Source organism: Heteronotia binoei, chromosome 2 (assembly GCF_032191835.1).
Source record: "Heteronotia binoei isolate CCM8104 ecotype False Entrance Well chromosome 2, APGP_CSIRO_Hbin_v1, whole genome shotgun sequence".
In the NCBI taxonomy this organism is placed as follows: Eukaryota; Metazoa; Chordata; class Lepidosauria; order Squamata; family Gekkonidae; genus Heteronotia; species Heteronotia binoei.
The window spans coordinates 38,994,686-39,022,291 of NC_083224.1; the positions used below are offsets into that span (position 1 = coordinate 38,994,686).

Genomic DNA, 27,606 nt, shown 5'->3' on the forward strand with positions numbered 1-27,606 from the left:
TCTTCGAACAGGGATGACCAAATTTGCTTAACATAAGAGCCACATAGAATAAATGTCAGATGTTTGAGAGCTACAAGGGAGGGGGGGAGAGGTAGAAAGAAAGCAACTTTAATTTTAAATTCATTCTCCAAGGTGCCATCTGATTTGGCTTGGAGAACAGATTTGAAGAAAGAAATGCCTTCTCCAAGCCAACCGATAGGGTAGTGGGGGCTTCAATAGCCACACAACAAGTATGAAAGAGCCAGTTTGGCCACCCTTGGCTTAGAAAATAGGGGTTGTTTTTTTAAAAAACTGCATTCCATCCCAAATGTGGTTTCTGCATGCCCATAATGCAGGTGACTGGAATATCTGGTAACTGCTGAGGAATAAGTTTTGTTTGTTCTTTATTTAATTTGCTTCTGAATTTCTGTACTTCTGTTGGCACTCTAGGCAACAAGTTTGGTTTGGGAAGGTTTAAGTATTCTGCTTGCCGTAGTAGCTAAGTACTTCCTAAAAAAAACTTTTAAAAAAACTTTCTGCAGAAAAGTCTTGACTTGTGTACTGTTTTTTCTGGTTTCTTGCAGTGAACACCTACCTCTTCATGATGCAAGCCCAAGGCATCATGATTCGTGAAAACATGAGGACGATAGGAGCACAGGTTTATGAGCAGGTGGTCCGCAGTGCCTATGCCAAGAGGAACATCAGTGGGAATGATTCAGGTATGAATCTTTATAAAATCTTATGCCTTGAGGAAAGTACATCAGTCTGGAACTGTAGTCTCAAGTGTGCAACTGCATAGTAGGGAAATGGAAGAGATTTTCCTTCCTGAAATGGCTCTGTCCTCAGAAGCCCTGGACAGCTTTCAGCTACTGTTAGTTAGTGAATAGATGGCGAATTGCATCATCTGCAGCCAGCATTTGTAAAGATACTGAAGTACAGCTTTCCTCTGAAGATAAAATATAAAACCAGAATCTCTGCTAATTCTGTGGCCACTTAGTGTGTTGCAACCTGGCAAGGCCTTTATGCTGATTTAATCTGTCAGCCCATCATGCTAGCACGAAGGAATAAGCCTGCATATAATTCAAGGGCAGGATATAAGAACAAAAAAACCATGAGTAAATTCTCATCACAAAGATCACCACACTGTCCTGTTGAATTATATCCCCTTTGGTAGAGGACTGCAGTAGTGGCATCTGGTGTCTTGAGTTACAAGTGGACAGAGATTTGTAGCTTCTTTTTGAACCTGAAACAGTAGCTGTTACAGCAAGGAAGTGGTGAACTAAAAGTGTGTCTTGGCTCGAAGGTGTGAGACTGTTAAACTATAAAACATGAAGATGTCTTCAGTGCAAAGGCTTAGAACAAAGTGGGGGGGGGAGGGGAATAGCTTGTACTACTTGCCTGATTTCAATAGAAATTTGTTTATTTAAATATTGCTATGACAATAACAAGTACACATAATAAACTTCTTAGCCAGCCCTTAATGGAGTGCCCTGGGCTGTCATCTATTTGCAATTCCACATTAGACTCCCTTGCACTCATATATGAATAAGCTGCTGCAATTACTGCTCCTTATGACTGCTGAATTCAGTTAACTACATGGGTCAGAGCAATTATGGATTAGAATTGAATGCAGGACAAGAATAGTAATGCATTCCTGTCTTCAAGTTCTGTGTAGATTGAAGAAGCTAGCTGGGGCCCTGCAAATTCCAAATTGCAAGTTCAAGTAAACAGTGTTTCAACAATCCTAGTATTCTCTGTATCATGTATTAGCATCAACTAGGAATTGATTATTTTATCATCCATTCAGATAGGTTGATGCTTAATAGGGAATGCAATGCTGTGCAAATTCTTGAGGCTGTTCTGTATTATACTATAGATAGATGTGAAGGAATCTGCTAAGTGAAACAGTGTATTGCAGATGATAGGAGGACACTGTGAAGCCTGTAGTCTAAAGTGCATGTGTTATTCTTTCCAACCTAGATTATGCTGTTGATTTGAACCACAATGAAACCTTTCTGCAAACAACAACTTTTCTTCCTGAGGATTTTACCTACTTTCCAAACCATACCTGCCCTGAAAGACTCCCTTCTATGAGTGAGTACTGTTATGACTTACATTTTCATACAGCTTGCTTTCCCATCACTCCTTGCCTAACATAATCCCTACTGATGTCCAAAACTAGGTGAGTGAATAAAAGGGAGGTATATTCTAACTTGGTGGTAAATTTGAAGTTGTAGTTGACAAAAGTTATCACATTTGCTATTGGTAAAGGATGGGTGGGAATCCATCAATATGTGTGTGCTTCTTCATTACTTAAACTCTTTGGTTTTAATGCTAGTCTACTAGTCCAGTTTTCAAAAATGTATAGCATTGAACTTATTGAATTCAAATGCAGACCTGCAATAGTTGTGTCATGTATACAAATGCTCCTCATGCTGGATTTCTAGACATCAGGATAACTTTGAAGACAATCATGAAATTGGCATGGTCCAGGAATGAAGTCCCATTGATTTCAGTGACAGGGTTAATCATGTTTGTTTCTGCTTGCATTCAGTTCATCGAGTTTCAGCTATAAAAACCAGTCAAACATCAAAAAGGGGAGCTAGTCTTTTGCTCCCTGATTGTTATGGCAGCCAAAAGGTGCTTTGCAACTAGGCTTGTGATATGGGAACATTGTTCAGATAGTAGGAAAAAAACTAACTTCGCTTCAGTTCATTCAATTGCTTTAGCTGAATCTTGCTTTAAATATGAGGTGACTTTTAGGATAACCTTTGTAGAGGGAAAAGGCTGCTTAAAATCCTCAAGAAGATGACTCCCCCCCAATGCTGCCTGGGGGTGATATTCATATGAACTTTTTTCTCCTGCATATCACTTGAATCTGGGAATAGAACCACCACCCCTTCTTTGCTTCCAAGGCTTTGAACTGATTCCTATGCTTGGTTACGTTTGTGGGACAGAAAATATAAATGGAGGGTAGATTCTTCTGTTACTTGCTGTAGACGTTGGAGTTCCCCAATTCTACGGCAAGTAGCAATGAGAAATCAGCCTCATATCTTATTTGTGGTTTCCCTTAATAACCTATAGCTTATGTAAATTTATTGCCTTTGTGCCCTGGTTTAGAAAACAGTGGCTAAGATGATGGCACATTGAGGAACAGCTAGAAATTCATCACTGGCGAAGTAATTTACAGGCATATGAGTGTGAGAATTCAAAAAAATATGTTCTTGGTCAGACAGGGCTTATTTGTCACATTCTGCTGTCTGATTGCTATGCAGAGGGCTCGATTGATGTAAATATGAGTGAAATCAGCATGGAGGAGATCCACCAGTTCTTCTCTCAAGATCCCACTATCAAATTAGGAGGCCACTGGAAGCCTAAAGACTGTGTGCCTCGTTGGAAGGTAAGATGGAGAATAGGAATATAAACTGGAGAATAAACTGAAACTAGAGCTTCTCCAATCAATAGTATTTATTTATTTGACTTGATTGCTATCCTGTCCTGCCCTGCAAGTGGGCTCAGGGCAGGTCACAACAAGTCATTTCACAGTAAAAACAATATTAAAATAAACAATTTAAGTCCAATTTAAAACCAATTCAGAATGAGATGGCAGAAAGGTATGCGGTAGTCCAGAGTGCCTCATGTGTGGGTGCTGGCTAAATGGTCAATAAGGTATCCAATTTGCCAGAAGATGCTGTGCAGATTTCTTTAGCATCATAGGACTATTAAGTAGGGCAGTATGAGCAGTACTGACACCATAAGGAATAGAATATGCAGCTAAGATATTTGGACCTCCTGTTTGCATTTGTGTCTAAAAGCTGTTGACTATCAGCTTATCCACTAGTGGATCACTTGTGGCCCATAATTCATCTTAATATCTGCATAGTAGTGTCACAGCTACCATAGCCTGTAAGCACCACCCTTTTTTAAGCCTGCCACTTCCTGTCAAGTCCCATGATTAAACAACACAACAAGTAAATAAAACTGGATTTAGAAGCTTTATAATCACAATGGTGGAGGCTACTATTAAATCACAGAGAGAGATGGCAAGGAAGGAGTTATTCAGAACAAGCATCCTCTACATTCAGAACTTTCAGTAATACTGTACATTGTGCTAATATTGACTGGCCCAAACTCAGCAAGCAGAGTGAGGGTTTGATCTCGAATCTCTCAGATCCTAGTCTGATAGTCTTAACACTGTGCTGCCACTGAAGTCTGCTTGCACATCCTAAGATCAGTTTACTGAGTTCCACATTTGGCTCCATAGCCAGATAGCTCTTCCTTAGACTGTAGCTTGCATAACCTGGCTTGGTCTGTATCATGCAGTGTCAATTTGCTTGGGATAAGGCTAGTGCAGGGGTGGCCAAATTTGCTTAATGTAAGAGCCACATAAAATAAACTTCAGATGTTTGAGAGCTGCCAGACGTAAACATCAGATGTTTGAGAGTGCAAGACAGGAAGGGGAAAGAGAGGTGGAAAGAAAGCAACTTTAACTTTAAATGCATTTAATTTAATGCCTTCTCCAAGCTGGCTGATGGGTTGGTGGAGGCTTCCAAAGCCACACAACATGTGTGAAAGAGCCACATGTGGCTTCCAAGTCACAGTTTGGCCACCCTTGGGCTAGTCCAGGGATGGCCAAACTTGCTTAATGTAAGAGCCACACAGAAGAAATATCAGATGTTTGAGAGCCACAAGATACGAATGTCAGATGTTTGAGAACTGAAAGACAAGGAAGGAAGGAAATAGATGGGGAGGAAGGAGGGAGAGAGAGATGGAAAGAAAGCAACTTTAACTTTATATGCATTCTCCAAGCTCTACTGACTGGCTTTGAGAGCCTCATGTGGCTCCGAAGCCACAGTTTGGCCATCCCTGGGCTAGTCTATCAATGTTTCAAACACAATGGGGAAATTCTGTGCCATATATTATTGCTGCCCATACCCTAGATATGCTGAAAACCCTAACTCAATAGAATTCCAAAATGTACTTATGTAATAGAACCTTTAATTGCAGCAGAGCCAAAAGGTTAGAAAAATATTTCTACCATGAAATTGCTCATTTTGATTCTTGGAGATAATGTTCACATGTTCATTGTACCCTGTTATTGTACTAGTGTTTTTTTTCTTCTCAGAATTACTGAGAGAGTGAAAACACTGGTATTAACATACAAATGAAGACACCAGTTAATAATGACCAGAATGGTTTTTTTTCTCCAAAACATGTATTTGTACATTGGTAAAACCCATTGGTTCATCCGTAAGCTTCACTTGAGAATGTTCTGGGTGGACTCCAAGGTTTCTGTGTCCTGTGGATGTGGTTCTGGTGACTGCTTACTCAGTAACTTTTATTGTTATCACACTGCTGTGCTAAAAGGATACTTAATGTGTCATAAAACTGACAATTCAGTGAGATGTAGTTTACTTCAAAATAGGAGTCAATTGCACCTTTAAGACTAACTTATATTCAGAATGTAAGCTTTCATTTGCTTGGAGCACACAAAAGCTTACATTCTGAATAAAACTAAGCTGGTCTTAAAGGTGCAATTGACTCCTATTTTCTACTACTTCAGACCAACATGGCTGCCTACTTGGATCTAGTTTACTTCAGATATCTGCTTGTACCTGAAAGACCTCATGTTCCCATGCAGCAGCTTCATTCTTCTCACCCAGGCCTATCTGTTTTAATGTTTGTTGTATCATATGGTTTTTATATTTTTATCACATTGTTTTTATACTTTTACTCACCTTAGGCCCTAAAATGCTCAGGAGAAAGATGGGCATATAACTATTTTAGATAAATCCAGGAAGTGCTAATAAAGATTTTTGTCCATCTAGGTGGCTATCCTCATTCCATTCCGCAACCGTTATGAGCATCTTCCAGTCCTCTTTAGACATCTTATTCCAATGCTGCAACGCCAACGTTTACAGTTTGCATTTTATGTTATTGAGCAAGTAAGTTACCTTGCATGCGCCTCTTTTTTTCAAGGCTAATTTCTCTCCAGTGGTAATGAGAGAAACCAATGATCCTTTTCTCCCAGGATACATTGTGTAAGAGACACCATTAACTGCCTTCCCTCTGGGGTTCTTGCACAATGGTGTTAAATCTCCAGAGTGTGCCTGGAGTGTGGTGGCAGTTTATACTTGCCAAGCTGCATACTGTGAAAGCTTTCCAGAGTTGCTGCTTAGTGTGGTGCCGTGCTCCAAAAACTGTAGCAGTGACTTGCAACATTTTGTACCCAAGCATTCCATTATATAAAGCTTCCAGGATGCTAAAGTTAATATATTTTGTTGTACCTTGTAAGGTATTTATGATGTAATCCATAGGCTTGTGAAAGCTGAAAGACAGCTGAAAATTGTATTTATGGCAGGAGGCCTCTTTAATGATAACAAAAATGGCTTTGTTTTGCTGTGTGATTAGCTAATATTCAAACATACAGTACACCGTTAGCCTGAGCATACAGTACTTAACATATGAACTCAAAATAGTAAAACCTTTGAACTTATTCCAGCAGAATTTTCTGGATGGAGGGGAGGATGAGGAGTAGGGAAGGCAATTGACTGTGGTACTTCTATACATCATTCCAACTTTCGGATGAACATCAGTACCAGGAGCTAAACATGATATCTGAAAGTCCCCTTTGTATGTAAATGTCTCCTGTAATGCAAACCTCTAAGGCTTGTAGCCTCTAGGCTGCAGACAGTGATGAGGCCACAAACTCAAACTGGTCTGTCTGTGCACAGTATTGGACAGATGGGATCTTGGAGAGGCCTAACCTGTTCAAGCAGTGTTGCAAGTAAAACATAATTGCATCTAATTTTAAGAGCCGTTCTTCTGTATGCCTTTCCAAATCTCTCTCTCTTGGTTTAAGAGGAATGTTTTGTCAAGCCTTTTCTGAAATTTGATTCAAAGCAGTTACTCTTCAGTAATGCCAGACAAGAAATTGAGTTTTTAAAGAATGCTTATCTATGAAACCACTTTTCAGAAGGTCAGACTATTGGTCCCTCTAGTCTGTTGCACATTCTGACTTGCAACCACTATCTGGAGTCTTGAGAACAAGTCCTTTGCAACATGTTACCTGAGATCTATAACTGGAGAAATTAGGGATTGAATCTTGAATTGTCTAAGAAGAAGAAGAAGATATTGGATTTATATCCCGCCCTCCACTCCGAAGAGTCTCAGAGCGGCTCACAATCTCCTTTATCTTCCTCCCCCACAACAGACACCCTATGAGGTGGGTGGGGCTGGAGAGGGCTCTCACAGCAGCTGCCTTTTCAAGGACAACCTCTGCCAGAGCTATGGCTGACCCAAGGCCATGCTAGCAGGTGCAAGTGGAGGAGTGGGGAATCAAACCCGGTTCTCCCACATAAGAGTCCGTGCACTTAACCACTACACCAAACTGGCTCTCCATGCCAAGCACATGCTCCATGGAACTATAACTCCTTGACTAACAATTGATTGCTCACAGTTCTATGGTAGAATATGTCTTGCAATGATAAAATCCGATATTCAGTACCGGACATCTTTAGATAAAGAAGGTATTGCTTCCGGGAAATCTGTATTATTAGCAGTTGGGGGCCAATATTGAGCTACATAGACCACTGAACTGATTTGACATAAATTCCCGTCAGAAAAAAAATTGAGTTCTTGAGAGCTTTTGGCTGTTTCAGAGACTGAGAGTTAACCTTTACAGGAAATCTATAAGTTGGCTTTCATTGTCCTCTGGCGCAGTAGTGGAAGACTACCTGCACCCCTCGAAAGCCAGTAGTTGGGCTAGCCATTTAATTTATTGTGCTTCAGTGAGTTAAGCTAATCATGCCATGGGCTACTATGGAAACCCCTAATCTCTGTGATATTTGAAGTTTTCTCATTAGCTTCTAGGGCAATCTTAAAACATATCATGATGATACTTATATGGTTCTGATCTCCTTGACATCCATCGAAAACAATGAAGCACTGCTACTTTAGTAAAATGCAGCCTTTTTGTCTAGAAAGGCCTATAACAGTGTGTTTCTCCTTAGAGAAGCACACAGACAGAAACTATGTTTTGTACACATAACTGTACATGTGTACACTACCCCATTGTATGCCATTTCATTGGAACTAAGTTTCTTTATGCAGCCCAGTACATAAGCCTTCTTCTCTCTTGTGGACAAGCTTGAATGTAATCAGCATGTTTGGGTTCTTTTGCTAGGCTGGTAATCAACCCTTCAACCGTGCCATGCTCTTCAATGTTGGCTTTCGGGAAGCAATGAAGGACTTGGACTGGGACTGTCTGATCTTTCATGATGTGGACCATATACCTGAAAATGACCGTAACTACTACGGATGTGGGCAGATGCCAAGACACTTTGCAGCGAAGCTGGATAAATATATGTATCTGTAAGTGACATGCTCTCCTTTTTGTGCACTTAAGATACCTCTTTTAAAAGTGAAAAAAATGAAGGCAGACATCACTGTAGCCCAAGGCTGACTTTGTCTCTATACCTTGGAAAATACTTGTGACAGGCTGTGAATAGGCCACAAAGACTGTCCTGGTCTCTGGTAAGTTCCATTCACAGCAGGTTGGACTAATATTATTGTTATATTTTATTTTTAAATACAGACTCCCTTACAATGAGTTCTTTGGAGGAGTGAGTGGCCTAACAGTGGAACAGTTTAAAAAAATCAATGGCTTTCCTAATGCCTTCTGGGGCTGGGGTGGAGAGGACGATGACCTTTGGAACAGGTATGTGACATAGAAGAGGTGAAAGGGAACACACTGTGTGCAAATTCCAACTTAGCATGGTTCTTTCAGAGGCTACCAGATCCTTAGTATCAGACTAGCAATGAGATATTATGTGCATGATATAAAATTGTGGTAGAATTATTCTGGTTGGCTTCTCTTTTTGATAAGCTGGAGATATAACTTCCTGAGTGAACCTTACGTGCCTGTCTCAGCAGTTCAAGTTGCCTGAGGGCTCTTTCTAGTTCTCTTTTGTGTTGATTGGCTCTGTTCCTGCAGGCTTGGTGTCAGTCTTGCTGAGTAGTATTTGGCTTCGTAACCTGTCGCATAACCTCTACATACTTTCTATCTTGTTGTAACCTCAGTTGATTTTAGAATAATGTGTTTTGCTTGAGGATAAGAACACAGGTTTGTTCTGCAAAAAAAAATAAAGTGCTCTTAGTGCCTAACGCAGAATCAACTTGCTGCAGTTGAAAGCAAAATTGTACTGCTGATCTGGCCTAGGGCTTCCTACTTGTCAGTTTTAAATTAACTGTGTCCTAAGTGGTTTAAATATGGCTACTGTGTTGAGCTAGCCCGATGGGAGCACTGCTTGGAAGACACAGTGGGGCACTTGTTTCTCTTATTGTGGGGTCTCAGAAAATACTGAATTTAAAGCACCTGAAAAAGCTCCTTCCTTTTTTATCTTCCCTTTAGGGTCCACTATGCAGGCTATTTTGTAACTCGGCCAGAAGGAGACACTGGGAAGTACAAGTCGATTCCACATCATCATAGAGGCGAAGTACAGTTCTTAGGAAGGCAAGTTAATAGTTTTAGACTTATTGATCTCAGTGGGTAGCTAGCTTGCTGTATGTAAACTGAAAATCTGTGTGTATGTGATGGAAACTTGTGTATAGAAAGCTTGAACTGTGCCAATTCCAGAAAAGTCTGCTGACCATTCATTCACAGTTTCTTTATTCCTTCAACCCAGGCCCCTTTGTCCCCTTCCAGCATAGGCTATGCCCAGCCCTTCTGAAATTTTCAAAATGTAATATTATAGTTGGGTAGCCATGCCACTATGCCAGTCTAAGAACTAGCATGGTGTAATGGTTAGAATGTTGGATTAGGGTTTGGGAGTCACGGGATTGTAGTCTCTGCTTGCTGAGTGGCTTGGGCCAGTCCCTGATCTTCTTCGTGGTCTCTATGCATCACACTGATGGGATAAGGCGCCAGTGCCAATCTCGATCGGTAAACTTGAAAGCTGCGGATTTCCGCACCAACGTCCCAGTACGCATGCCCAGAAGCCCCACTGCGCATGCCCACTGAGACGGGAGTGGACATCCCGCCAGTTCTCTTCTGACCGCCGCGCTGATCAGTCGATCTTCCCGTGCTTCGGTCGGTGAACTTTCTTATTCATATATCTGTTAGGATTATAGTTAGTATAGTTAGTTAGTAGTAGTTAATTAGCATAGTTTATTAATATTGTTGTCGTGGGGGAGAGAGGGGCTTGAAATCAATCCATTTCCCAATCCCGCCCCCACTCCCTTCTGCCCCAACCTGTCTTTTCCTCTGTCTGCGTATGGAAAGACGGTGGGGATTTTTCAGAAGGTGCTCCAAGTGTGGGAGTAAAGTAGCCCCACAAGACGGACATTCACTGTGTTTGCTGTGCCTCGGAGGACTGCATAGAACCGACTCCTGCACGCATTGCACCAAGTTCTCGAAGCAGACTAAAAAGAATAGAGCAGCAAGGCTCGTGGCAGCCCTCATGGAGCAGACGCTTTCTCCCCAGAGGCCAACCGCAGAATGGGCCGAGCAGCTCATCACCACCGCTGAACCACCGACAGCGGTCGATACCGAGTGTCTCCCTTCCGACCACCCTAACAAGCGTCCGGCTCGGCTGTTATGTCGGAGTCCTCCACGCCTGCTAAACGGCATAAGGAGGATAAGGGATCTCAGGGAGAGAAGAAAAGGAAGTCTAAAAGACTGGATAAACCGAAACACAAATCCGTCTCATCAGCCTCTCCGACCTCCCCATCGGACCCGACAGCTCCGATCGTCCCACCACTGAAGCTATTCGCTTTGCCGGGTCGTCGGGCAAGCCCACCGATCGCTTCAATGTCAACGGAAGTCATCTCCTTGGAATCTGACCAGGAGATTGAACTAGGGCAACGATCTGGTACCAACAAGAGCCCTCCGGATCGAGTCAGAATGATTAAAGGGCTGGAGCACTTTCCCTATGAAGAAAGGTTGAAATGCTTGGGACTCAGTTACAATAACCTCGGATGCCTCTCTGTGGGGCTGGGGTGCGCATATGAACGGTCTCTGCATGGGAGACAGATGGCCCCAGTACCATGCGCACCACCATATAAATTTCCTAGAACTTCTAGTAATTTTTCATGCAATCCAGTCATTCCACAAGTTCCTCAAGGGCAAGACAGTGGCTGTCATGACAGACAACACTACAGCGATGGCATATGTGAACAGACAGGGAGGTACGGTTTCCCACAGACTCTGTATGCTGGCCCTGACCTTATGGGAGATGTGCATCGCGATGGGGGTGTCGTTGGTGGCCACTCACCTCCCAGGAGATTTGAACGTCCGTGCAGACTTCCTCAGTTGGGGGGGGGGGAGCCTCGATGCATGAATGGGAACTCAGCTGGGAGTTTCTGCAACCCGTCTTCCATCACTGGGGGACGCCTGTGCTGGACGTGTTCACCACCCGCAACAAAAAGTGCGCACTTTTCTGTTGCCGGGGAGGGGCGGATCCCTTGTCCCTCGGGGACAGTCTCCTCGTACCATGGAATCAGCACCGGGTATACATCTTCCCTCCTATCCCCTTAATCACCAGAGTGGTTCAGAAGATTCTACGGGAAGGGCCGGTGGGCATCCTCGTGACACCTTGGTGGCCCAGACAACATTGGTTCCCGCTGTTCCTTCGTCTTGCCAACCGAGTGTTTCACCACTTTCCCCAGGCCCCAGATCTTCTTCTTTCGCACAGGGGCCAGGTGGTACATCACGATGTCCCACAGCTGAAGCTGACTGCCTGGCGCCTCCGGTGACTCCTCTTTCTGATAGGGTTAAATTTGTCATGCTGAACAGCAGGAAACCCTCTACTCGGAAAGCCTACTCCTATAAGTGGGCAAAGTTAGTTCAGTTTTCCTCGGGTTGTTCCAGAGATCCAGTTGTGGCAGGCTTGCCTACAATTTTTGATTTTCTGCTTTCCCTTTTGGATAAAGGGTTAACGGTTTCATCGGTTCGAGTTTATTTGGCGGCCATCTCAGCTCATCATTCCCAGCTTGATGGTCATTCCGTGTTTGCTCATCCGGATATCAAGCGGTTTCTTAAGGGCATTACTAGATTGTACCCAGCGGTGCGACAGCCTATCCCAGCTTGGGACTTGTCTCTGGTTCTTCGGGCCCTGTCAGGGAGGCCCTTTGAGCCGATGGCCGCTTGCTCCCTCCAGTTGTTGGCTTGAAAGATGGCCTTTCTAGTAGCCATTACGTCTGCAAGATGGGTGGGGGAGCTAGCAGCTCTTCGATGCGACACTCCCTATTTGTGTTTCACCAAGGAAGGTGTGATTCTTCGGCTCGATATCACCTTTCTTCCCAAGGTGGTCTTGGCGTTTCATTTGAACATGGAGATTTGCTTGCTAGTGTTCTTCCCTAACCCGGCTACTGACAATGAGCACAGACTACATGCCCTGGACGTTAAGCGGGCTCTGGCGTTCTATTTGCATCGCATGCATCCCTCTCGGAGGGACTCCAGACTCTTTGTTTCCTATGCCCAGTCTTCTTTAGGGCAGAGGATTTCATCTCAAAGACTGTCGAAGTGGATAACAGAAACCATTAGACTTTGTTATCTGCTGAGTAAAAAGCCTCTTCCAGGACCCATTCGAGCTCATTCCACCTGAGCCATGGCGACTTCGGCAGCGTTTATGAAGGGTGTTCCGCTCCAGGACATCTGCAGAGCTGCCACTTGGTCCTCTGAGCATACCTTCGTGCATCATTATGCGCTGGACTTGCGTGGACGCTGGGAGTCTTCGGTGGGCCATGCGGTGCTGCAATCTATTTCCTGCTGATGGACCTTTGCACCCGCCTCCAGGTAGGACCTTGGCTTGCTAATCTCCCATCAGTGTGATGCACAGAGACCACCTAGAAGATAAACAGGTTTCCTACCTGTAACTGATGATCTTCGAGTGGTCATCTGTGCAGTCATGCTCCCCGCCCTCCTTCCCCTCTGCGGCCGGTCCATCTGTGGGCTGACACAGCGATCAGAAGGAACTGGTGGGATGTCCGCTCCCGTCTCAGTGGGCATGCACAGTGGGGCTTCTGGGCATGCGCACTGGGACGTCGGTGCGGAAATCCGCAGCTTTCAAGTTTACCGGTCAAGATCGGCGCTGGCGCCTTATCCCATCAGTGTGACTGCACAGATGACCACTCGAAGATCATCAGTTACAGGTAGGAAACCTGTTTTTTCTCAACTCAGTTACTTATTATGTTGTGAGCCGCCCTGAGTCCGCTTGCGGAGAGGGCGGGATATAAATGTAAAGTAATAAATAAATATTAGGATATTATGAGGATAAAATGGAGGAGGGAAAACTGTGTAAGCTGCCCTGAGCATGGTAGAGGAAGGGTCAGAAATTGAGTGAATCATCACTTCACTGGGTATGAACAAGATCTTGGGGTACAGGCGGATCATAAGTTAAATATGAGCAGCCAGTGTGATGCAGTGACAAAAAAGGCAAATGCCATCTTGAGGTGCATCAACAGAGGCCTAACTTCCAGATCACAAGATATCATAGTTCTGCTGTACATTGCATCGGTCAGGCTACACCTGGAGTATTGTGTGCAGGTCTGGAGGCCTCACTTGAAGACAGATGTGGACAGAATGGAGCCAGGTGCAGAGGAGAGCAATGAGGATGATCAGGGGCCTAGAGAGCAAGCCCTGTGAGGAAAGGCTTCAGGAACTTGGGAATGTTCAGTCTGAAGAAGAGGAGGGAAGGAGGACATGATTGCTCTCTAACTGACTGCCCTTCAAATATTTATAGAGGAGGGTAGGGAGCTGTTCCTGTTGCCAGCAGAGAAGAGGACTAATAATAATGGGTTTAAATTAAGGGTGGGAAAGATATTAGGACAAAAACTTTTACAGTATGAGTTGTTCAACAGTGGAATCAGCTACCTAGGGAGGTGGTGAGCTCCCCCTCACTGGCAGTCTTTAAGCAGTAACTGGACAAGCACTGGTCATGGATGTTCTAAGTTGATCCTACATTGAGCAGGGGGTTGGGACTAGATGGCCTTTATGACCCCTTTTCATTCTATGATTCTGCGTGCAGGGTTTTACTTATGCAATGCCAGGAGCAGTTTTATCCACAACATTTGTTACTGCATTTGCCTCACTTTAGGGAAAAAGCAGCCTATCCATCTTCAGCACTTCAGGCCGTTAGATCTTTTACAGTGATCTGTATCCTTCTTACGAGGCTTAGGGCAGTTCCTTTGCAATTGCCAGATGGTAGCTTGAATGGCCATCAAGGTTTTTAATAATTTGGTTTTTCACAGTTCAAAAGGACAAAGCCCATTATGGTAGAAAAACAAATGTGATCTCAACTGAGGAGAGAACTAGCAAGCATTATTTTTGCAGGTTGTGTACTTAAGCTACCACTGTTTGAACATGTACTTCGTTTTTTTGTCTTCAACAAGGGACTTTGAGAGTCTTGTGTAGCCCAGGTAGCCAATTCCACAGTGCAAAGACCAACATATGGCATGGATTATTTTTAGATGGCTCTACTTATAGCTGAGTGTTTTATTGCCTCTAACTTTCAGAAGTCCTATGTGGCCTGCAGTTTGTGTAGTAGCTTGGACCCATTCCCTATGGTTTGGTTTACAGCATTCCAATGGACAAGAATCTCTGCAGTGGTTACATTTGAGCCATGGTTCCCAGTGGGAGGCTAAAATGGTGACCACCTCTCTTAAAATATACATACTCATGCTTGATTGGGTGCTGTTCTGGAAGTGTGATTAGGATATACAGCTGTTGTCTTTGTATGAGCTTCTTTCCCCATCAAGCAGCATGGAACCAGGGGCACACCCTGTAACCAGTGCACAGGTTTTGCTTCGGAGAAATTTGTGTGGTATTCCTTGTATTTATGGATTCTTGCCACAAATTCTGGAAATGGAACTTAGTGGATACCTTGCAATCATACCTTTGTCTGTTTTCTTTCATCATGAAGTCTAGGAAAATCTTAAAAAGATTTTGGGAATTTTAAATGATACCTGCAGTATTTCTCACTACTTGACTAGGTCTCTTCCCTTGCTCATAAGCAGACACCTGGATATGCTTATGTCTGCTTTAGATTACTTCTTCCTGGCATCTTCTGTAATTGCAACATTGTATAAATTGCTGTGAAATCCTACAGGTGGCAACAATGAAGTAACTATAAGATTTTGGGAAGTTTTTAATCAGTATTGCAGTGTGTACTTTTAATTAATGGCATATTGATGAACCTATAGTACATAAAATTCTAGACAGATTTTCAACTCTCCCCCCCAGTTCCCTGAGCACATCCATTTGATAGAATTAAAGAAACACCTTCTCTCCACTTCCATTCTGCTTTTGCATCACAGCTGTGGCAAGCAGGCAAAAACTGATGTGTCTTTTCTAAAATTAGAGAAACCACAGCTTTAACCTGTCCACAAGTTGAGTCTGAGTGCTTGGAAACTTTCCCTCCTAACTCTAGATGTAGATACTTTGCACATTCACCAAGGTACTCTTTACTCCTTTGCAGAATCCAGTACACAGCCCTAGTATTAATAACAATGTCTTCTGGAGCTGAGCCCTAGACCATATTTTTAAAAAAAACTCATGAAGATTCATTCCCCACCTCCAACAAATCTACAGCACGTGCCCAGAAAATGTTCCGGAAGACATCGTCAAAATTGTTTGCTTTCTTGAAGTGACAAAGGTCTAAAATATCGCAGCATTAAGAGGTTGAACTTTGCCTCCACTGTCTGAGCAGATTGGAGGTGCTGGCAGATGAAGGACTGTGCACCTGAACTTTTGTTATTTATTAGCTGTCATGTCTTAGTAAAGGCACCCAAGGCTCAGTGCTATCTGAGATTCTAATGGCTTGTGATACTGAAATAGTTTCTCTGTTGCTGAAAGGGCAGGGAGGGGGGAAACTCATGATCTGAATTGCCATTTAGCTGTTAACTTAGCATGATTCTTAAATGTGTGGCCAAACTTCTTGAAAATGAAGCGTGTGGTTTGGTGTGGTGTGGTGTGCTGTAAAACCACATTTAAATAGGACTTGCACCATCAAATTGGATTTTACTTCTGAAATAAAACACAAGTTTGTGGGATTCTTGAGAACGGAAATACAGCCCTGTGTCAAGCACTTCAGCTTTGTCTGTTAAATACACAAGGTTCTATTCCATTCACTTTGACTAATGCAAATGTGGAATTGGGACTGGATTTTTTATATCATTCAGTTCAACACAACTTTCAAGGTGTGTTGAAACAACACATTTATTCCTTTACCATTGAATGGGATTCTGTGTGAAATGGAAGCTAATGGAACTTGCCTAAAACTGGCTTAGCGATTTATGGCCAGATCCCTGGGACACATGTTTTTCCCTGTATAATGAACTCTCTGTAGGAGAAGGTCCTTCTGCAATCATTACTTCTCCACTTTACATTACTTCTCCACTTTACATCTGCCTTCCATTTGTACATGTTCTTTTGGGTCTTCCAGTTTATCCAGAGACCTCCATTGACCTCAGTTCCCCCCTCCCCAAATCTGATGCAAACCATTATGCCTCACTGGCTTTCATTGCTCTGTGGCAGTGAACAGGATCTGGACATCACATGATCCAGGTTAATCTGGTTCATGATGCATGGGATCCAGTGGCCTGCAAACTGGGCTGTCAACAGTTCCATAGATTTAACTAATTGGTACCCCCTGGGACAGGAAGAGCTCCATCCAGTGGAAATGCTTGAAAGCATGTTTCCCTTTTCCTGCCAGTAGTGAGGATTATTTCAGGCTTGTAAACCTATAATGATGACTGTTAAATGTAAGCAGGTCCAGCCTGGATGGGGCAAGTGCCAACCAGTACCTTGTGAATGGCTCTGAGTCTCTTGAAGGAATTTATAGACTGATGGAATTAATAAATAATCTGAAATGCCTGAGTGGTGTGTTTTAATCTTATGCATGAGTATAATTGCAGCAGTAGGGTCAGTTTTTCCCAGGTTCTGTTCTGCTGGCAGGTGTGTTCTCTAGCTAATATCCATTTGTTTGTTGGAAGAGGGTTGGGTGTGGCCACTACAGAAAAACTTGTGTTGCAAGAGAAAATTCCCCACCCTGCGAGTTTCTTCCCAGTGTTGAGCCTCATCATGTGCATTCCCCACTGACATTCCTACACACCACCCTAGTCAGACCAACAGATTGTTCCACACTTTCTCCCCCGCTTCCTCCTGATTCCTGACTCATTGTTTTATCTAGGTCTGGTTCAAGTACTGCGTCCTCTACAGATCCAGCTCTTCCTGTTTTTCTTTTATTTCCAGTTTCTCTCATGTTCTTCCCATTTGTTTTTTCTCTTCATGTTCTCTGTTTCTAGGTCTGAAATGGGTAAGGTGTGCTACAAGTTTTCATACTACTTGGAAATATGCCATAGCACCATTCTCCAGATACATTTTTGCTCAGAAACCTGTTTATTTTGGAAAACCAGATTAATCTTTCTTTGCTCTTCAATCACTTAGTCTCTCTGCAAAATTTAAACAACCCCTCTAATGGGTAATTGAGAAGGTACCATATTTGCCTTACAAATTATAGAGTACAGGCTTCTTTTAATCATGTTTAAAACTGCAAGATGAACAGGCCAATTTAAATCAAGTTTATATTTCAGATAGTTTTCTAAACAAAAACATGAAGTTGCTTGCTTATAACCATTAAAACTTTCATGCTTACAGCTGTGGAACCTCTTTACTACCAACTAGGGATGCACTTTGTAACTTAAATATTTCACAATTTTGTTTTGAAAAATGGAACACTACGTGCCCTTATTTGTCAAACTTCAAAACAAACCAGTCACACATACATGCACACAATGCCATTGAATTGTTACAAATGGGATGTCATTTTAAAAACTATCAATTGAAAGAGGAAGAAATTGACTTTAGATGAGGTTGAGATCATCTTCCCAAGCCCTGCTCTTTACATTCCCTCCTACAGAGATGAGGCAGGTGGTAGCAAAAGATGGTGCTTTTTGAGAAGTGGCATCTTGTCCTTTGGAATGCTCTTGGCCTTAAAGCTCATCTGGATCCCCATTTTGGTGTAGTGGTTAAGAGCACTGGACTCTAATCTGGAGAACTGGGTCTGATTTTCCCACTCCTCCTCCACATGCAGCTGTTGGATGACCTTGAGTCAGTCACAAGTTCTCTCAGAGCTGTTCTTTCAAAAACAGTTCTTTAAAAAGCTCTTTCAGCGCCACCTACCTCACAGGATATCTGTTGTGGGGAGAAGAAGGGAAGGAGATTGCAAGCCGCTTTGAGACTCCAAGTGAGGGATGAGGTATAAATCCAATCTCCTCCTCCTCCTCCTTTCACATAAGAGTGCCAGGCCAAGGCATTTTTGCCCATGTTTTCATTTGAAGGCTGTTACACCTTTGCTGTTATGGTGTGCTTCTATCCTGAGGACCATGATGACTAATCACTTATGACAGCTGAATAGTGAGTTTTGCCTTTGGCTAACTTTTTTATTAATAACAATTCTGATAATGCTCTGTTCTTAGGTTGATCTTCCTCAGGTAGATCTCTGAGAGGAGGCGCATAAATTGTCTAAATAAGATGTTTGCCTTCTGAGGCAAGTTCCTTCTCATTCCCTTCAGCCCTTCGATTTTAAGAGGATTTTCCCTGCTGCAGTCTAAAAGATCAGGACTCTTGTGTGTGTCTAATCTGGTTTAGAAACAAATTCTCTGTGCTTGGTAGAGCTTTAAACTGTGACAGCCTTTTTCCTTCCGTCAGTCAAACACCCAACCCTGGTCAGCTCAAGGCTCACACTTGTACACTACTCTGGGTTCCAAGTGCATGCAAGAATGCTGAGCAAGGCTACATACTGGCAGAACATCTTTTCCAGAAGGAGGAGAAGAAGATATTGGATTTATATCCCGCCCTCCACTCCGAAGAGTCTCAGAGCGGCTCACAATCTCCTTTACCTTCCTCCCCCACAACAGACACCCTGTGAGGTGGGTGGGGCTGGAGAGGGCTCTCACAGCAGCTGCCCATTCAAGGACAACCTCTGCCAGAGCTATGGCTGACCCAAGGCCATTCCAGCAGGTGCAAGTGGAGGAGTGGGGAATCAAACCCGGTTCTCCCAGATAAGAGTCCGCACACTTAACCACTACACCAAACTGGCTCTCATTTCACATGGTCATACATTGACTGCCCGAGTTGTCACCCATAAGGAAGGAGGGAAGTCAGATGTTTGTGCCCATAGGGATCAGTCCATATGTGGGTATCACCATGGATATTTTAAAATCCATTTTTGTGTCACTAGGATGAAGCAGATAATACAATTGGGGACATTGCTATTCCCATTGTGGTGCTTCTGATAGAATTGCTATGTCATACAAAACAAATCTGTTCTCTTTTACTCCTTTATCCTAATCTCCATTTAATTTCTTGAATTCTTGTGCGTTTAGTGGTGGACGAGGACAATCTTGAGTGTCGTTAGGTGTTCAGGGGAGTGTATTTCTGTAGGGATGGGTCTTGGACTTAATGTCTCCATTTTCTCTCTCTCTCAAAACAGGTATGCGCTGCTGAGGAAGTCCAAAGAGAGGCAAGGTTTGGATGGCCTCAACAACTTGAACTATTATCCAAATATTACATTCGACACCTTGTATAAAAACATAACTGTCAACCTGATGCCAGAGCTGGCTCTGGTGAATGAATACTAAGAGAAGAACAAAATGTGTTGCTATCTTGTTTTGTAGGCTTCTCCTGGACTAGAAAAGTCTTATGTCTAATGAAGGATCACAGTATTTTGAAGAATAATACTGAAAGCACGCACACAGATGGTCTGTGACTGTAGCCCTCCTCAAACTGGTGTTGTGCAGCAAGCTCAGACTTCGTTTACTTTCTGATTTTTTTTTTTTAAAAAAGAGAACAGTGGCTTGACCTCCTGCTTTGCCCCAGCATTCCATCTCTTTAAGCAATCTCCAACACCAAACTAGAATCAAATGTGCTTTTCATGCTCATGGAATCAGTTTGGCCGAAAAGGATGTCAGCTTCTTGACTTCAGATGCCAGGAGCAATCCTGTAGGCAGCAGCCCCTAATGAGAGATGAACTGCAACTTACAATATCATTCTTCTACATCTGTGTCTGTATTTTTTTGTTTTTCAAATTGACCTGCTTGAAGAGAGAAAAGATATATATATATATATATAGATAGATATATATATGTACAACAGAGTCACTTCTTAAAGAAGTGTAGGTGTAAATAAGCTGTATAAATTGCTTTTCTTTTACAATTCTTCTACAATTTGAAGTTGAAGGTTTACAACTTAAGATGATTCACAAAGACCACCCCACTTGTGCAGGCGCTTCAGCACATCATGACGGCTCTCATGTGAGTAAATTGGTTCAGGATTACTCACCTGATTGCTTTGCAGGATTAGGAGCTTCTTAGGCTGTGATGCTTAACAAAAATGGAAGTCACAGCAATGCTTACTTTTGGGTAGGACAAATGTTTTTGGGGGGCGGGGAAAAAAATCACATTTATAAAAGATCAAAAGTCCCATCTTGCACCATTTTGTAGCCATTGTAGTCTTTCCAGGTCTTTCTCTTGACAGTCCAGCATATTCTGCCATAAGTCCTACAGCCGCAAATAAACACCAGTGGAATACACATCCCTTCTTCCTGCTCCACCTCTGCGAGGGATGGTCTTTCCAGAAAGATAACCTGGTTGTCACTTTTAATCCCTTCACTTTTTCAGATCAATCTGAGTTTGGGCAGCCAACTGCAGATTGTTAAATCTGCCTTTGGAAACAAAATCTATAGCAATTCCTATAATATAATTTTTTTGGGGAAGGAGGGGTTTTATGAATAGTATTTTGATATTTATTGTGTATACAAAACTGTACACTGAATTAATATAGGCTAAAGCTGTAGGTTAGAGCTCTTTGGTTGTGGTAATTATCCAGAGAGAGCATTGCACAAAAAGTTTATCCGGACTTCAAATTTATAAAGAGAAGAATGAAGGGCATTGAGATTAGTTCAGGGGAGGGGAAATGTGAGCCTTCGGCAGAGGTGCTTGCTCCATATCCTCCATCCAGTCTGACAGATCCAGTTTTTGTTTGACGCTGTCATCTTAGATTTGTGCCTTTTTTGTTTTTGTTGTTGCTGTGGTTTAAAAACCAATCCATCTGTTTATACAGTGTGTACAAACTTTTTTTAAAACTGGGGTCTAGAACTCTGGTAAATGTGTCTTTTTTTGGATTGCTTTTTAATATATATTTATAGACAGATTGTGAGTACTTAACATCAAAAGTACTTTAATTTCTTTTACTGCACTGTTGCCTTCGACTTCTTTAACTTGCATAGTTTACATTTAGTTTCTTGGTTCGGTGGCTGTATGACCCTCCCATATACATCTGTTGTGGGTGTGAATGACCAGGCCTATTTTCTTGCATCTAAAAGAAGTTATAAAAATGTGTCCTCCTTGTGCATGTACGCACACATGCGTGAGTTTGGGGATGTGTGTAGAGCTTATCAGCCCATATGAAAGGACAGCAAGTCTGCCCCTGAGAATGCTGGTAAGTGTGTAAATTAGATCAAAAGTATTTGACATAAGTGTGCTTTAAAATACTTCATAAGGGAACCCTTCATGGCTGCTGCAGAGCAGAGGTAAGGAACTGAGTGGGTTATTTGTTGATGACACACAGCAATAAAGACCTCTGACTTTTAATTTTTCCCATATGGATGATGCATATGTGTCCTTCCCTTCCTTTTCCTCCTCAAAGGCCTAGAAAATTAACAAGAATCCATATTTTTGTTTAATGGTGCTTCAACCAAGGAATGTATTTCAAACTGTTTGCATTCACCATCATGTACATTTGAATGAATATATCTGGTCAAGTTAGACAAGCTGTCTAGCGCTTCAGATCTCTCAAGTTTTTAACATACGTAACCATCTACCCCACTCCCTCAAAAAACAAGACAAGGAATTACCTCTGCTCAAAAATGCACTTGCTAAAGATCAGCATGAAAGGGTCAGTTTGACTTCCTAATCAATGACACTCTTGGTTTATTTCGGGTTATTTCCAATCACGTTGCTTTCTTTCCCTCTTTAAAAATGTGGAATTTTTTTTTTAAATGTGCACTGTTAATCTTATCAGCTAATTCAAATACTGTATAGTAAATGTAATTGTTCAGAAACATAACTGTCAAACGCATGTGATATGGTGTAAAAAGAGTCATCTGTAAAGTGTACATAACTTTTGGCAGCTGAAATTCAACAAGGCCACTGCTCCCATCCGCCATCGACACTGTCTGCTAACACTGCTGGAGGTGGAACATAACATGATTTTTTTTTTGTATGAGCCATGTGGGTCTTCATTTGCTAAAATTGTTTAATATCCACCATTTTGGGGTTTTTTTTAAAAGAAAGCTCCTCTTCAAAGAGCTTACCAGCTGAGCAACCACCACACATTTCCAAATGCCTTCTGTCACAGGGAGCATTAAACAACCCATATGAAACTTCCTTCCATCTTGTTCTGTTTGAGCTTGCTTTTATGTTTTCTATGAGGTGCCAGGGGTACATTTTTGCACTGAAATCTAGTGTTTTAAAACACACAATTTTCAGCAAAGCAATCCTTTGTGTCATTACATTTATTTACTCATGTGTTTGTACATTTTTGTATTTGTTAATTTATGAATGATTTTTTCAGTAAAAAGAATACATATTCAAGAACAAAGTTTTTAGTAAAGTTGCTTTATTTATTGAGGGGGAGTTCTGTGGAGCAAAAAGAGGTTGGGTTATAAAAGGACTCAAACCTATGATTAGTTCTCACAATCTTTGAAACATATTCAGGCAACTAGATTTTAAGGTAACCCTTGTTAGTTTCTCTTTTGCCAAACTCCCTCATTCCTTTAAGTAAAAAAAAGAACCCCAGATTTCAAATCATGTAGCTCAAATGTTTCCTCGTATGTGTTTGGAGGAAAAAGCCACCCGTCTCTGCTCAGGGAAGTTGTGTATGTGACAGAGGCAATGTTTATTGCTCTACAGTTTGTGTTTTGGTAATGGTTTGGGACAGCAGAAACCCAATGGTGTAGAATGATCAAATCTGTTAAGATTAATAGGAACTGTGGGCAGAAAATTAGTTCTCAGTTTTAGCACAGTGTTTCATAAGGTAGACAGCTGTGGGTAAGAACAGGGCTTCTTTAGGGGACCCCCCCCCCATTTAGGATAGCCTGGTGCCTATTCTGTTCTAGACCTCAGGCCAAAACATTTTGTTTACCCTGACTTTTACTGAAGGAGTCAGTATTTTAACATCATTTTAATACTTTTAAAATGAAAACTGCTGTTCAGTTTAAACTGCTTAGTGATCTATATATTATGTCCTGGCTAGATTTTCATAGGCAGCCTGAATAGCCTTGAGTAACCTGATCGTGTAAGATCTTGGTAACTAAGAAGGGATTGACTATGGAGACCACCAAAGAAAACCAAGGTTGCTGTGCAGAGGCAGGTAATGGCAAACGAACTGCCTCTGAACATCTCTTGCCTTGAAATCCCTTTAGACAGAATTGCTTTAAAAGCTGCATTTTGGATCTTTCCTGATCCCCTGTATGTGTGTGGTGGCGAATATCAAACCAGTACCTGAAGTTCATCTGGAATTGTTTACTGAATATGTCCATTAGCTTTCATTCTTATATGCCTGCAATTTAAGTGAATACTTTTGTTTTGTTAAGTCAATTATGTTCCTAAAAGCCACTTAATGTTTGGTAATGTGGCCTCCTCATTGCCTTAGGGACGCCCTTTGTCCAAATTAAAGAAACACTGGAAATTACCCACTCGTGACACATGAAGGTTGGCTGGCAAAGTTGCCTCATGTTCTTATGCACCCACACATATATACCCGATGATCACATCAGTGATTTCTAAGTCTGGCTAGTTTCCCTTGGTTGGAGAAGGATGATGGGATTCTGTTGCGCCTAACTGCAATGCCTGCACACTCAGGTCTTTTCTCTCTGTGTCTTGTGCTCATATTCAGATCTATGACTCAGAATTGTAAAGGAGTCAAGGGAACAGCCCTGGTGCTCTGTTTAATAGTCTCAAGAGCTTAGCTAATCAAGTTATCTAGTGATACATGTATAATTAGAAAGGATCTATTAGCTTACCAAGGAAATATGTGCACTCCTGTCATGTCCCTTCTTTCCTTGGTTTATATTTCTTGAATATATTTCCTATGTGTGTGAAGTACCATCAAGTTGCTTTGAGCTTATGGCAACCCTTTGATTTAATGACTTCCAAAACATCGTATCATTAACAGCCTTGCTCTGTTTTACAGACTGCAGGACTGACTTCCCTGCATCTCATGTTGGGTCTTCCTGCTGCCTTCAATTTTTCCTAGCATTAGCATATTTTCCAGTTGCTCTTCTCATAAGAACATAAGAGAAGCTATGTTGGATTAGGCCAATGGCCCATCCAGTCCAACATTCTGACTGATTCCCCACTATCCTTGTTCCTGTCTCATTGCTCCTTTTCCCATGGCGCTTCTGGATTTTGCACAAGCTGCCCCAGGGCAGCAAGTTACCCCACCTCTTTTCAAGTTCCTTCCATGGCAGAAACAGGTTTTCAGAGGACCCTGCCTGCTGCGGAGGGAACTTGAAAACAGGCGAGGCAACTCACCGCCCTAAGACAGCTTGTGCGAAATCCATCAGAAATACCACGGGAAAAGGAGCAACGAGACTGGAACAAGGCTAGTGGGGAATTGGTCTCTGTGTCACACAGTGGCCAAAACGCAGGTGTCATCAGGAGGTCCACCAGTGGGGCTAAAAATTGTCTTCTCATAATGTGACCAAAGTACAACAGCTTCAGTTCAATCATACTAGCTTCTAGGGAGAATTCAGGCTTGATTTGGTCTAGAGCCCACTTAACTGGCTTTTTGGTGGTCAGCAACACATCCTTTAACACTTAAGTATCTTTTCTTGCTCACGTTAGGGGTGCCCTTCCCTGTTTCTGTCTCCTGATTTATTGGTTGCAGTCTCCCTTGATGATATAGCCAAGGAATTGAATCATTTCAGTTTCTTCATCAGCATCAAAGTAGTAAATCCTCACTAGTAACTACTTCATCTTTTGGCACTTTCTGCTTTAACCTTCATTTGGAGTCATTTAAAGTCTTCACTATTTTCAGCCAGTAATGTGGAGTCATCTGCATATCTCAAATAGTTAATGTTCCTTCCACCAATTTTCATCTAAATCTAATCCAGCTTTCCTTTCTGTATATAGATTGAAGAGATAGGGAGACACCTTAGCCAACTGGAAACCATTCTGTTTCTCCATATTTTGTCCAGAGTCTCAGTTGTTCATCCAAACAAATCAGATGCTGTGGCACACCCAATTCTTTTAAAACCAACCATGGGTTTTCATGATCCACACAGTCAAAAAGCTTGCTGTAGTCTATGAAACACATGCTGATTTTCTTCTGAAATGTTCTCATATGCTTCAGTAAACTGTGTAAATTTGTAATATGATCTCTAGCGCCCCTTCCTTTTCTGAAACCATCTTGAACATCTGGTGTTTCTCATTTCATATATGGTGTCAGTCTGAAATTTTGAGCATTTAATTATGTGAAATATTAATATGATGATCCAATAGCTGCCTCAGTCTTTGACATCATTTTTTAAATTGGAATGGAGATGGAGTGTTTCCAGTCTGTGGGCCATTGTTTTCCATACTTGTTGACATGTTCTTGTTAAGATTTTTTTTGACTGTTTTTGTGACTTGAAATAGCTCTATTGATATCGCATCTATTCCTGGTGATACATTTCTCACAACGGATTTGAGTGAAGCTTTCACTTGACTTTCTAAAATTGTAGGTTCTTCTTCAAAGTTTCTACTGTTATCCTTTCACCTCTTCTGTATAGTTCTTCATTGTACTATTCCCATCTTTTTATTTTGTTCTCTTCAGTTAATGTGATTCCGTGTTGATCTTTTAACATGTCTGTCTGTCTGTCTGTTCATTCCTAAGACAATATACTTTGCACTAGCTCAAAATTATGTCCCAACAGGAACTTTGAGGGCCCATAGCAGCCCTATCCATTTACAGGAGTGCTTCAGCCATGACACCAACAAAAAGCCATTTAGATTCACCCTGATGTGAATGCCATCAAAGACTTTCCCCATATAATTTAATTGCCCTCCCTTCAGTGTTCCCTCTAAGCCGAGGTGACCAAACTTGCTTAACAAAAGAGCCACGTAGAATAAATATCAGATGTTTGAGAGCTGCAAGACATGAACAAATATTACACTCATGTCTTTATTAAAACTCTCAATACTTTTTTGCACAGAAAGATAAAATACATATGCATGCACTGTACAATACAAACAAGCTAGAAGGAGATTTTCTTTAAACACAAAAGCTGGGATTAACAGTCTCCATAAAACCAGCAAAGGGAAAAGTTAGGGAATTATTTTTTGGCACCATTGGGAGAGGGAACACATATATACCAGATAAATCACTGACCACCATTTGCGTCATTATGCATCTTTCTTTTCCTTGACACCAAAGTTAGTAAATACAGCTCCTACAAAGCTATAAAACTAATGGGGAATTCTGCACAGCCCTCTTTAATTCTGTCCTTCCTTCTAGTGGCTCCCTCAGCTCTTACACTCTTTCTCTGCTCCATGTCTGGCCGACCTCAGTGTTGAAGAAGAGCTTGTAAGCCTGCCTGTTTTCCACTCCTTCTCCACTTCACACACAACGGAAATAGTTACCTGTGGGTCGGCGCTGAGAGGCTGAGGTCCTGAAGCTAAGCATGCTTACTTGAGAGTAAGCCTGCATTAAGTTCACCATATGTGTGAAACAGCCGCATGTGGCTCCCAAGCCACAGTTTGGCCACCCCTGCTCTAAGCTGAGTTAGTGTGAGCTAGCTCACAGTTTTTTAGCCTCCAGTGCACATATTTTTGTCTTAGCCCATGAAGGATGGCTCCACAGCAAACTAATTTGTGCAGTAGCCAAATCACTCGCTCACAACTTTTAATGCCAGTAGCTTACGTAGTAGAAATCTTGCTCACAAAACTCCACAGCTTAGAGGGAGCATTGCCTTCTCCCTCTTGCTCAAGGACCTTGGAAGTATTTTGTCATGCCTGCCCCACCCATTCTTTAGTCTGGATCCAAACTCAGGATTTGCTCCATTTGCTACACTAGATTTTGTGCAATTAAAAGAATCAGACAAATTACCATTGTAAAGGTGACTCAGGAAATCCATGAATAAAAATATTGTGTGCTTAATATCAAATGCATTAGTATATTAACTTGCCAATTTAAAAAGAACACACTGGCGTGCAGTGGGGTTGGCTGCCATGAGAAGCAAGGCAGGCGAAATAGGGGCTGCATGAGTGGGCCAGGGAAAACTCACTCTTCCACTGATGAAGCAGCAAGTTCAGCTTTCCTGTGGCCTCTCCTAAAACATCTGCAACATAGGTCTGGGAAAGATCACAGAAAAGTTGAGGGAAACCCAGGTGGTGCATGGAAGCAACATGATGGCTGTGGGGTGGCAGGAAACCACGTGGAAATGGCCACCCTCCCCACCAAAATTCATAGCTTTACCATCCCCCCCCACCAAAAAAGCATTTAAAATTATCCCCCCTCTCCCAACATTGTTCAATGGCTGAATGAAGAGGTTGTGGAAAATCTGTGGCTTGAGTTGATGGTTTGGC

General features: G+C 42.2%; 1 protein-coding gene across 1 annotated transcript in view; it reads left to right on the top strand.

The window, feature by feature from the left end:
* B4GALT5 (beta-1,4-galactosyltransferase 5) overlaps nt 1–22,639 on the top strand; it is an 82,820-nt gene extending 60,181 nt beyond the window's left edge. Inside the window, exons 2-9 of the mRNA XM_060230809.1 lie at nt 564–698; nt 1,960–2,073; nt 3,255–3,379; nt 5,808–5,924; nt 8,165–8,352; nt 8,576–8,698; nt 9,392–9,493; nt 19,473–22,639. Coding sequence (XP_060086792.1) covers nt 564–698; nt 1,960–2,073; nt 3,255–3,379; nt 5,808–5,924; nt 8,165–8,352; nt 8,576–8,698; nt 9,392–9,493; nt 19,473–19,620 — 1,052 coding nt within the window. The 3' untranslated portion in view covers nt 19,621–22,639. The remainder of the gene's footprint in view (nt 1–563; nt 699–1,959; nt 2,074–3,254; nt 3,380–5,807; nt 5,925–8,164; nt 8,353–8,575; nt 8,699–9,391; nt 9,494–19,472) is intronic.
* Nucleotides 22,640–27,606: the final 4,967 nt, after the last annotated feature.